General features: G+C 39.6%; 1 protein-coding gene across 6 annotated transcripts in view; it reads right to left on the bottom strand.

Moving 5' to 3' along the window:
• Positions 1-12,929, bottom strand: part of PALB2 (partner and localizer of BRCA2) — a 34,035-nt gene extending 21,106 nt beyond the window's left edge. For 3 of the 6 annotated variants that reach the window (XM_006148298.3, XM_006148300.3, XM_014587738.2), the window contains exons 1-6: positions 12,668-12,929; positions 9,678-9,737; positions 9,469-9,568; positions 6,388-7,851; positions 1,563-2,374; positions 1,134-1,205 (exon numbers count right to left, since the gene is read on the bottom strand). In XM_006148298.3, coding sequence (XP_006148360.1) covers positions 1,134-1,205; positions 1,563-2,374; positions 6,388-7,851; positions 9,469-9,568; positions 9,678-9,737; positions 12,668-12,715 — 2,556 coding nt within the window. In that variant the 5' untranslated portion in view covers positions 12,716-12,929. The remainder of the gene's footprint in view (positions 1-1,133; positions 1,206-1,562; positions 2,375-6,387; positions 7,852-9,468; positions 9,569-9,677; positions 9,738-12,667) is intronic. The other 3 variants (XM_006148299.3, XM_006148301.3, XM_006148302.3) reach the window with 3 other exon arrangements.
• Positions 12,930-13,043: the final 114 nt, after the last annotated feature.

Raw genomic sequence — 13,043 nt, 5'->3', positions numbered from 1 at the left:
TCCACTGTATAATTATGCTAATTAAAAATAAACATTTTAAAAAGGAGAGCAATGGGAAGAGAGGTTTAATTGCAAATAGAGACCAAAACAAATTAGTCTTTAACTACAAATTAAAAAACGTGAATAATTGTTTTCTTTTTTTTCTTTTCTTTTTTTTTTTTTTTTTTGAGAGGTTTTTGCTATAGGGCACGTGCGCTTGTTAGAAAGCCAGAGAGCCAGAGAGAGACAAGAGACAGAAAGCGAGAAATCATCCCCCAGGGGTGATGGCCACACCGCAATCCCTTCTCCTCCATTCTCCTCGGGATCTTGGGCACACACGCACACGTGCCCAGAGTAAGTTCAAGCCACCAGGTCCAGGACTCGAACCGCGGTCAACTACATGAGAGTTCAGCAACATAGCCATTACGCTAACTGCTGATCCCAATAATTGATTTCTTAAGGAACTAAATTACTTAAATTGACTCCAGAACAGCTTTGAAACAGTGCACAGGTATTACTGTGTACATTTTATAGCAAAGGAGTCTAAGACTTAGAGGTTAAATAATTTGCCCAAATTCACATAGCCAGCAATTGGAAGAAATACTTTATGTGGATTTGAAGTTCTTTCCTCAACACCAGTAGTTCCTAACTGGGAGAGATTTTTCACCCCCAATTCCCAAGATAATTTAGCAATGTCTAGAGACATTTTCAATTATCACACAGCATAGAAAAGAGTAAATATTCACTATATCAACATCTAGAAGTAGTACCCATTTTCCTATAAATTACAGTAACTTAATTTTGTAGAAATATTATACTATTCAGGTAGGAGAGGCATGAATGGCAATTACCTCACTCTTTGCCAAAATGCCTGATCTAAATTTAGATACATAATTAAATAATTATGATACAAAGTTGAGCTAGCTTAAATTAACAATTAAGCTCAAATTGTTTAAGAATTTAGCTTAAATTGTTCTTGACAATATTGTGAAGAACAGTTTGAATCTGTTTTTCTAAGTGTTTACCAAGTTTTTTAAATAGAATTAAATTAAGAACAAGCTGGCAAGATCAAATTCTTTGCAATTTTCTTATCAAATCATTAAATTTTTCATATGTAAGACACAAGACACACTCTAAGGAAATGTTCTTCTGACCTTTAACTTCGAAACCAACTGTAGGCTGCCTGGACTTAAGCTATCACAAGCAGGGAGATCTGCTATTTCAGTCTGTGGAAACAAAAGTTATACCATTAATCTATACTTTAGGTAAGGTGTCTGCCTGCATCACTCACTCATCAGAATGTCTACTTCATATGTTTTATTTCCGCTGGTAACAGCAGCAAAGCTACAAATGCAACTGTTTCATTGATGACAAAGAGAACAGGATTCCCTGTATTTAAAATATATATTTTAATTAATTTTATTTTCTCCAAAATGAGCTTAATGTTTACAGTGAAGTCATATCAAAGAAACATGTTTAAAAATTCTTAAACACCAAGGGGACAATGTGTAAGGAAGTCATGCTATCAAGATTTACTAACACATTTCCTTCCTTCAGAGAAATGTTCACAAAATAGATTGTACCTGTTCAATGGAATCTTCACACAAATCCAGGTATGTATTTCCACAGTACTGATTTTCTTTGAAAGTGAATGACTCAATGGGTAGAGGTGCTGCTTGGGAGCCAGTGTCACAGCCACAGGAAGGCTGTCCTTGCCTACCTGATACCTGCAAGTTGGTTTCCAGTTTTGGTGGACTGGTGGAACTGTCACATTGTTTACTTCCACTAGCAAGATTGACTGTGTCTTTCAAGTGAGGAAGCTGGGGTGAACAAGTTTGTCTAACAACCTCTGCAGACACTTTTTCACAATAGGCCTGGGAGCCAAAAGCTGGAGTAGTACCTAAGATAGGGAAAGTAGGTGAACACACATCTGTAGATCTGTCATTATCAGGTGCAACATTATTTAAAGGTGTGAAAAGTAATATGGATGAAGAAAGACCTGTCTTTGTACGCTGGCGTCTTAAGTTTACCACTTTAGAATGTGATTTTGCTGGAGGAACAGTAAGTTCCTCTTTGAAGTCCTCTATTTCTGTGTCTATTTGTTCAGGAGTCATTTCCTTCAGAACAATGCAATTTGCCTCCTTAAGAGGCCTCTCTTCAAATGTTTTTGGTTCAAACAGCCCCACTGGTTTTACTGAGCAGGACTTCAGTTTTTCAAGCTTTAGAGGCCCAAACTCTTCATCAGGTAACTGGAAATCTGTGATATTGAGAAAAGATGGCAATTCCTTTAAACATAGTATTTCATTCTTATGAAATGGAGCATTGAATGCATCATCTTCCAAAGCTAAATTACTAGAAGAAAGGCAGTCCTCTTTTTGACAGTGACTTTCCTCTCCTAAAATAGAAAAATAAGAAACAAAAATAGCAAAATCCAACTGAAGAGGCATTAATACTCAACAAATATAGTGGAATATGTTCATTACTTTTTCCATCCATTACAATGAAACCTGGATGAAGAGTTCAGGAAATGTTTATAAGTTGAGAGTTAACTATTGGCTATTCTTTTGGAGTACTCTAAACAGTGTGGTGCTGATAGCATTAACTGGGAGGAAGATGGGTTGAGTCTCAATTCTATCATTGTTTTACTCTGTTACCATGGGCAAGTCAAATGATTTCATTTTAAAAAATTTATTTATTTTAGGAGCAAGAAAATGATAAAAGAGGGTATGTCCAACAGAGTCCTAATGCTATAATCCACCTCTATCATTCAGTCAGATCTGGATCATGGGCATGCACATATCCAACAAACTCAAGGAGATCTTTGGATGTGAATCCACAAATTCCCCATGTGAGTCAGCCTCAAAGAGCATCATATTTTACCACTGTACCACCATCCAGCCCCTCATTTTGCTTTCCCTCCTCTCTCTCTCTCCCTCATGAAGACTAATTCTAAAATCCTTTCACCTCTAAAACTATGATTCTAATAGGCTACCAGAGGACAGTCTAGAAAATGTGCTTGTCTCATTAAAGAAAATTTAGTTCTCTTTTCTTTTTTTTTTTGCCTTTAAGAATTATTTAATTTTATTTATTATTACTATTTTTAAATTTTTGCTATAGGGCACATGCGCTCACCAGAGAGACAGAATGTGAGAAAGCAAGCTGCCAGGTCTGAGACTCAAACCACAGTCAGCCATGTGGGAGTCCAGTGCCTTGACTGCCACGCCACCTGCTGGTCCTACTTAGTTCTCTTTTTACGCAGAGTAATTTACTGTTCTTATTGCAACTGAAATTCTATGCCATTCAAAATGTTTCCAACTGATGAATGGATAAACAAACTGTGGTACATACATATGCTGGAACATTACTCACATGTAAGAAAGAATGAAATACTGATACATGCATGGCTGTGGTTCAAGTTCCAGACCTAGTGGCTTAAAAATCATGCCAGGCACGTGCATGCCCAAAAATTCCAAAAGGAGACTGGAGGAGAAGGGATTGTGGTGAGGCCATCCCCCTGGGAAGTGATTTCTCATTTTCTCTCTCTCTCTCTGTCTCTCCAGCAAGTGCACATGCTCTATTGAAAAAAAAAAAAAAAACTCTCCAAAAAATAAAAATGAATGTATTAAATGACAATGAATGGTTTACTTAATTTAAAATGGTTAATTTTATGTTATGTGAATGTCACCTTGTGTAGCTGCAGGTTACTAAAATCAGATTATTTTAAAATATATTTAAAAATGTTTCTAGATTATTTTTTTGGAGGGAGGGTAGTTTTTGCTATATGGTGCATACGCTCACCAGAAAGACAGAGACAGAGAGACATGAAGGTGAGAAGTCACCCCCCAAGGGGGATGGCCATGCCTCAATCCCTTCTCCTCCATTCTCCTCTCGGGATCTTGGGCACGCACGCACGTGCCCAGCATGAGTTTAAGCCACTGGATCTGGGACTCAAACTGCTGTCGACTACAAGGGAGTCCAGCGACATAGCCATTACTCCAACTGATGGTCCCTCTAGATTATTATTTATGGCCTACTTTTTCATTCTTTTGTATTCTCTGTGTATTTGTATGTGTGTTTGTGGTGTTATTTTAGAGAAGGATTGACCACGTCACAATCTTTGTGCCTTTGCCTCCTGTGTAGCTGGGCCTGTGATGCACACCACAATGCCTGGCTTGGCTCTCCCATGTGGCCTTAGCCTGCCAAAACACAGTATCTGGCATGCACTATCACAGCTAAGCCATGATTCTGTTCTATTCTCATTGACTTAAAAGATGATGAAAAAAGCCACAATTGTTTTAAAATGAATTAGGAATAGCTCATAGACAAAAGTCTGTGTTCAGTGACACACAACAGCCTGCTGCCTATTTTTGTACATCAAGTTTTACTGGGACACAATCACATTTACATATTGCTATGGCTGCTTTTGTACTGCAGGGAATAATTGAGACAGAGCACGAAGACCAAAATACTGACTATACAGCACTTTACAGAAAGTTGCTGATCTTCAAAGTCAAAATGAATTATCCAGTTTTTATTCTTAATTCATCAAAATATGATTAACTCCTGAGTAAATGAATAAAAAATTTAAATTACAACATATCCTTATTTGCTCCCAAATCTTGTGCCCCACAGACCTTGTAAAGACTATGTTAGATATTTTATCCAAAAAAGTTGCTCAGACCTTTTTACGACATAATCATTTTTATCTTTTTCTTTTTTCTTTTTTTTTTGAGGTTTTTGCTATAGGAAAAACCTGCGCTCGCCAGAAAGACAGACAGAAAGCGAGAAATCACCCCCCAGGGGGAATGACCATGTCACAATCCCTTCTCCATTCTCCTCTCGGGATCTTGGGCATGCATGCACACGCGCCCAGTGTGAGTTTAAGCCACCAGGTCCAGGACTTGAACCGTGGTCAACTACGTAGGAATCCGGCAACATAGCCATTACGCTAACTGCTGGTTCTACATAATCATTTTTAAAAATAATAATTTATTTATTTAATTATATTTGTTATTATTATTTTTAGATTTGACCAGACAGAGACAGAGAGATAGAGAAGGCAAGAAAGCAAGCTGCCGGGTCTGGGACTAGAACCCCATTGGTCATGTGGGAATCTAGCACCTTTAACCACCATGCCACCTGACAGCCCCTACATAATCACCTCCAGGAGAGTTGGTCAGTGGACTCTCACACACATTTCATAAACACTTTATGTGTGTGTGTGTGTATTTTTAAAAATAATTTGCTGTGGGGCATGTGCACTTACCAAAGATCCAGAGAGAAAGGGAAAGTGAGAAAACACCCACGGGGGGATGACCACACCATAATCTCTTCTCTTCCATTCTCTTCTCATGATTTTAGACATGTGCGCGCAGACACCCTTCTCCTTCATTCTCCTCTGAGAATTTTAAGCACACATGTATACATGCCCAGTGTTTCTCAAGCTGCCTGGCTGGGACTCAAACCCTGCAGTCAGCCATGTGGGATCCAATTGCCTTAGCCACTATGACACCTAGCTGACCCTCTATATTGATTTTATAAAGCTTTTACCAGGCTCAGTTGTGGTAGTGTATAGATAATGCTACCACTTGGGAGGCTAGAAGTTGTCTAAGAGGCCTAAGTTTGGTTCCTGGGCCAACCTAAATATACCAGGAACTGCTGCACATGCCTGTGATCCTAAATAATGGAGAGGCTGGGTTAGGAGGACTGTGACAGAGACTATCAAAAGTAACTACCTGGGGGCTGGAAGATGGCATAGTGGTCAAATGCAATGCTCTGCAAAACTTCCCAAGAATGAGAAGGCTCTGAATTCATGTCTAGTCATCTCCCTGATTATACTGGGCCCACGTGTGACCACAATCTGGGGTTGACTGAAGCTGGTGGTAGATTGAAGCATCAAGACTCTATTGGGGGTTCTATCTCTCTGCCTGCCTGCCTATCTCTCTCTCCCTCAAAAAAGAGATAAACAAAACTAATGAACACAAGCCCATTTCTATTTCTCTTCCTTTTTCTTTCCTTCTTTCTCAAGGGAAAATATCTTCTGCCTATAGATAAAAGATTTTGCTACACATGAATAACTATTAATTTTAGGTAAAATTTTACCCAACATATTTTCCTTTTCAATGTCTGCTTTTTCAACCACATTAGTGAACTTTGGTATCACCCTGCCAGGTTTGCATCCCATTTCTGCCATTTTAATTAAATTCATTAAAATCACTTTAACCTCCTTGAACTTGAGTTTCCTCATCTGTAAAGTGAGGATAAAAATAGATTCTACCTCATATAGGGCTGCTATGATTCAATAAATTAGTATCAGTACAACATTTAGAAAGTGCCAGGTACATAATAATTATTAACTGTTATCATCATCATCAAACATATCTTGATTTACCTTTAACTGTGTCTTACCATGAATGATTGCTTGTTCATTCTGGTATCTGTGCAAGGTAGTTTCTTTCTTGGAGCTGTTAATATCTAATGCACTGGAAGTGGGCAAAAGCGGTTCACAATGATCTAATTCTGGAGTGCAGGTTGATTTTCTTTTTCCTGTATATCTAACAGTTGTCTGGCTAACTGCCTTCCTGGAAAAGTCATTATCTTCAGTGGATCCAATAGGAGGGTTGACTTCAGCTAATGAGAGAAGTTTTTGGGAAGGACTTCTTAAACTATGTTGTCCTGTGCATGTGTCAGACATTTCACTTTGGTCCATTTCTTCACTGGAAAGGTTTAAATCTTTAGTTGTTTTATTTTTATTTTTATACCCTTTTTTCCTAGCACCTAAATGACTCTGAATTACAGCATCCACAGCTACTTTCCTCTGGCAATTTGACATGTGTCGTGTTGTTCTAACATAATATTCTGCTGGAAATAGAAGGCCTTCAAGCATTGTACAAGAATGTGTTTGGTTTTCTGTATTAACAGAATCGATTGCATCTAGGCTAAGACTCTTAGATTGACTTAGAACCTCATTTTCCTGAAGAATTTTATTTCTACCATCCTGAGTGATACTCGGAGATTTTAAAGATTTTTCTGTGTGATTTTGTTCTTTTAATTTTTGGTTTTCATTTGCTGGTAAGTTATTATAAGTAAAGTCATCTCTAGGACATGAATTATCTGCCTCTAAGTTAGAACTAGGCAGCTGGCTGCTTGTACTTAGAGCTTTATTTGCCACTGGGTTATCCATAAAGACAGTCATTTTTTTATTTTGTGCCTCCAAGTGTATAGATGAAGCAGGGCTAACACATTTTAAGCCTTGAGTATTAAGTTCACAGTTACTTGTGGGAGGCATATGTTCAAGGTGCTGGCTACTACTGCCATCTGATGGAATATGCATAGGAACTGTAGTCTCTTTGGGAAAATTATATCCTCTTAAAAGTGTATCAGCATCTCTTTCTGGTTTGGCAGTAGGTGGAATTAATAAATTTCCTCCACTAGTTTCTGTAACTGGTGCTGAAGAATCTGTAATTTTAGACTTAAGACTTGAGGAATGAGTTGTTATTTCAGTTACTAGTGACCTATGATTTTTGCTATTAATTTCTTCTTGTTCCTTTAGTCTTTTTCCAGAGAGTACAAGTGAATCAGTATTAATGAAACATTCTCTCTCCTGTGAAAATAATATTCTCTTCTGCTGCTTCTTTGTTCTCCCTGGCAGCTTACTCTGCCTTTTTTCATCATCAGAACCACTGACTCTGCAGGGAAAATGTTCTTGTAGATCAACTATTCCTTGAATACACGATCCTTTTTCTGGGCCCTCTATAGGGTTGAAGGACTCAGGCTCAACATCAATGGTGATAGATGTCTTTTCTCCAGTTTTGTTGTCAAGATGAGAATTGATCTGTAATTTGTCACAAGGTGATTCTTTATTTTTAGATTCTGAGGGGGGAAAAAAGGATGTAGCTAATATTTTTATTTTTAAATGAAACAAAAATCTTCATATTTCCTTTTATATATATACTAGTTAATATTTATTTAAGAAAAAAAATGACATTTTTTCTTTTTTTAATTTCACTATAGGGCACATGCACTCACCAGAGAGACAGACAGAGAGGGAAAGTGAGAAAACACTGCCCCCCCTCCCCCACCAGGGAGGGATGACTATATGCAATCTCCTCTCTTTCATTTTCTTCTTGGGATTTTGGGCACATACACAGGCCCACCATGCTTTTCAAACTGCAGGGTCCAGGACTGCAATTGTACAATTGGTCATGTAGGATCCAGCTGCCTTAACCACCATACCACCTGAGTGGCCCAGAATCAATGAATGAAAATTCAGGCAGATCAAAGTTCAAGTTTTTAAAATCTAGCAAACTGTTTTAAGTAAATTTTAAGTAAACATAACAAAAATCGTACTCAAAGTGGTTTTTTAAAGAAAAGGTTATTCTTTGTCCCAACCGTTTTTTAAAATTATAGTGCATGTGTGTGGGGGACAGAGAAAGAAAACGCACCCTTGACAGAGTCTCACCACATCACAGTCCCCCTTCCTTGGCCCTCTAGCTTCTCAGAGTCTTGGACACCCACCCAGAATGTTTTCAGACTGACCTGGATATCTGAATCTGCAGTCAGCAGTGGATTCTAGCACTGCAGTCCAATATATTATGTGGAATGTACCACCAGGCTGGGCCTTTTCTCTTAAATTTTCTATTTCATGGGTTTTGTGTTTTTGTTTTGTTTTGTTTTGATTTTTTGCTCAAGTACTTTAAAATACCACTTTTCCATTTCAATGACCCCCTCCCAATTGAAACTTTCTAAAACACTTATTTCTTCCATGAACGAGACTCTGACAGAGAGAGACAGAACCCCCCAATAGGGTCTCAATGCCATCATCCAAACCTAGCCCCAGTCAACCAAGGATTATGGGCAAATATGTAGCCAACATACTCAGGGTAGCCTCCAGATGGGAGACCTAGAACTTTCCCATGTGGATCAACCTAAGAGCATTGCATTTTACTGCTATGCCACTGTCCATCCTCCATTACTGGAATTTTAACTCCAGAAATAAAGTTAGTTTTTGTTTGTTTTTCAAATAATTATTTTATTTAACTTTATTATTTATTATTTTTTAATTTGACCAGAGAGAGATCAAGAGAAGTGAAAAAAAAAGCCACTAGGTCCAGGACTTGAACCATGATCAGTCATGTGGAAGTTCAGCACCTTTAACCACCATACCATCTGCTGGCCCTGACATCATTTTATAGAATATTTCCATTCAGACTTTTTCCTCTGTGTTTTAAGTTCTAGATACTTAAATTAAAAAAAAAAAAAAATCTTTCCAACATTTAAACAATAAATTTAATTTATGAATGTTAAAAAGAGCAACTAAATAAATGATCCAAATGAAAGTATAGTTCATTGAATGAATTTTATAGAAAATGAATATTATGATAATTAAAGAATATATTGCTAGTTCCTATCATCTGACTATTGGGAAAAGAATGACAACCAGATACACCTGGGAAATAATAAAGCAAGCTAGTCAGGGGCTAGGTTTACCTGAGTGGTTTAGCTGTGGTGAAACGTCCTGCTGGGGCAAGCAGTCAGGTCCTTCTATTGTCTTAAAAGAATGCTTAAGGTTCTCAGCCCTTTGGGCACGCTAGAAAACAGAAGCATCACAAGAAATAAATTTCCTTTAAAGGTTTATATCAAAGACTGTTTTTATAATTTGTACAACACTTTAACCTGAGATCACTTAGATGACTTACCTGGAGGCGTGCCAGTGTCTTGTTGTATTCTCTTTTCAAGAATGCTAATTTTTTTTTTAACTGGAAGAAAAATACCAACAATACTGAGCATAAAGAAGGGTGAGTCAGAGGGAAGGGATACAGTATCCCTGAGACATGCTGTGCTAGGTGGGACCCCTCAGCAAGATGCAGTAGAAGGAATAGCATTGGCCCATAAAATCTTTCAGTCTCACAAAGGACCAAGCTCTGCACCACCTCAGGACCCTGGCATGAACTACACACTTTCCAGTTATCTGGAGCATTTCGTCCCTTTGCTAATTCCTACTGATTTCTCAAGCCTCTGCTTAGATGATCACTTCCCTGGGTCCTTCCTTGAATCTAGGTAAGATATTCCCAACCGTCCTCAGTGTTCCCTCATTACAGTATTTACCACACCACCTCATCTATTTACTTCTGTTTCTCTCCATCACAGTGAGATTCTTGAAGCTAGCAGGAGCTGCCATCAGTCATTCCTTGAACAAATGCATTTCTTACTTGTCAGTTAATGGTCCAGGAATCACTAGCACCAAGAACAATAACTGATCTTTACTATGTGTCAGTTATTATTCCAGATTCTAGAGAGACAGGGTAGTTAAGGCAATGTACATATAATGAGGGATATAGACATCAACAAGAAAACAGAGATAAGGTGTTGTCACATGGTGATAAATACCTAAACAAGGTGATGTGAAAGAATGACTAGCCTCCCAAATGGACTACTTTTATTTTATTTATTTATTTATTTATTTATTTATTTATTTTGGAGAGGTTTTTGCTTTTTTTTAGGGCACGTGCACTCACCAGACAGAGACAGAGAGACAGAAAGCGAGTAATCACCCCCCAGGGGGGATGGCCACGCTGCAATCCCTTCTCCTCCATTCTCCTCTTGGGATCTTGGGCACGCACACACACGCGCCTGGCATGAGTTTTAAGCCACCAGGTCCGGGACACGAACCGCAGTCAACTACACGACATAGCCATTACGCTAACTGCTGGTCCCCCTAAATGGACTACTTTTAATTACAGTGGTCAGGAAGGCATTTTTGGAGGACTACTGTCTGAGGCTAGACCTGAAGGAGAAAGGAGTTAGCTTTGAGAAGATGAGAGGGAAAGATCCCAGGCAGAAGGAACCCTCCACAGTGGAATACACTAAGTATATTTGAGGAACACACAGGTCTGTGAAGTTGGAGCTTTCACTGCTGAATCCCAGCAGGGATACTAGAGACATTCAGCAAAGATTTGTTAAATAAATAAATGAATGAATTGGGCCAAATCAAATTACTTTTCCCTGAAAATTTAGGTTGCCTATGTCTCTTTGGCTTCTGTGGTTCAAAGAATTCTCTCAGCAGAAAGACATCCCTGTTTTTTTTTTTTTTTTTCCTGTTTTCTAAGAACCTTTAAGAGACACTAATCTTTTAACCAATGAAACATCACCAAGATTATGTCCTTAGCATCTACCTTAACAAACAAAAAGCAAAAAAAAATGAAACCACCATTATCTGCAAAACACTACTAAAAAAGTACCAAGTGTGTCAACTTTTTCTTAATTAATCGCTTACTTTTTCTCACTTTCCAAAGCACTGTTTACCATAGCACTTCTGGTATTAAAGGGGCCACCTCTGTCCCTACTCATCCTCAATTACACAATTATAAAAATACCTGATACTTTTATAATGTGCCTCAGTGGGTGCTAGACTTTACAAATGACCTCCTTTAAAAAAAAATTAAAGAAAGCACTTACTTATCTACTTATTTGTTGTGATTTTCGAGGTCCACAGTCTCACTCAGCCACCACACCACCTGCTGGCCCATAAATGACTATTGGCTCATTTAACACTAAGTATATTCTATTATTATTATCCCCACTTTACAGATAGGCAAACTGAAATGTAGATTAAGCAGTTTATCCAAGATCATGAAATTATTACTGGCAAGATTCAAACCTACACACTAGAGTCTAGATTCTGTACTCTTTATGCTAGCCAGCACCTCATCAACCTTATCAATATCCCCATCGACCTTATCAATATCTGGGAATTATCTTAATTACTTGTAAATGTTTCTTCTCACCCACTAGAAGGTAAATCAAGAAAAGAAGACTGTTGAGTTATTGTGAATGAATTTAGCACAAGCACAAGATACATTCATGTTGGGACCAGCAGTTAGCGTAATGGCTATGTCACTGGACTCCAACGCAGTCAACCGTGGTTGGAGTCCCGGACCGGTGGCTTAAACTCACGCCGGGCGCGTGTGCGTGCGTGCCCAAGATCCTGAGAGGAGAATGGAGGAGAAGGGATTGCAGTGTGGCCATCCCCCCTGGGGGGTGATTTCTCGCTTTCTGTCTCTCTGTCTCTCTCTGTCTTCCTGGCGAGCGCACGCGCCCTATAGCAAAAACCTCTCCAAAAAAAAAAAAAAAATTCATGTTAACATCAGCACAAGCTGTAAAGAACCTAAAAGTTTATCAGTAGAGGAATATCTGATGAAATGAAGATGCTCCAAACTACAGAGTATTACCTACAACTTAAAAACAAAAACCAAGCAGGTAAATATCTTTTAACATGGGCGTTAAAACATGGAAAACCACACCATTTACGAACACTCTCCACTCCAAATACAAAAACCTCGTACATATTACTGTTTGGTGGTTAAGGCTACACCGCTCAACACCCCCCATCCCCCAAAGGTCTGGAACCGCCAGACTAAGAGAGAAATGAAAGGGGGTGCGATGGAGTGGGAGAAGTCCACAATGTGGGAGGGAGGCAGACTATAAAATTTCCCATTTTGTATTTATACACTGTGTTTATACATTATACATATACAGCACTCATCTACATTTCCTCCTGCTGTGTCCCCTCAGCCCGGTGAGGTCGGGTCAGAGGACGCTGTTGCTCTCGGACGGCTGAGGAAATGCAGCCCGGCCCTGAGCGAGCCGGTCAGAGTCCGGTGTCGGCCCGTCCCGTACCCCCTGGCACCTTTTTCTTCTCCTCACAGCTGAGGAGCTTCCCAGGAGGCTCTCCCATCGAACCGGCGACCGAACGAAAAGAGCAACTGTCGCCGACTCCGGGCCTGCGGAAACGCAGACTCAGCAGGCCCTGAGACAGCTAAGCGACCCGGAAGGTCCGTGAGGTCAGGGACCCCGGTGAGGCCCGGGATCCCCTCAGAGAGACTCGGTATCTCCTCAGCGTGCGACTAGCGGGCCCACGCGAAGCCCGCGCGCCTTCATCCCTGACCAATGAGCGCCATCGCCCGGCCTGCGCGTGCGCAATCCGAGACTGCCGAGCAATTGAGCGGGGCTGCCTAGAAGGAAGCCGAGCTATCGATGAAACCCTAGGCCACCCAGAGCGGAAG

This window comes from Tupaia chinensis, unplaced genomic scaffold (genome assembly GCF_000334495.1).
Source record: "Tupaia chinensis unplaced genomic scaffold, TupChi_1.0 Scaffold000231_2, whole genome shotgun sequence".
In the NCBI taxonomy this organism is placed as follows: Eukaryota; Metazoa; Chordata; class Mammalia; order Scandentia; family Tupaiidae; genus Tupaia; species Tupaia belangeri.
Note: the sequence above shows the minus strand (reverse complement) of the source record. Positions and strands in the feature narration are given on the sequence as shown.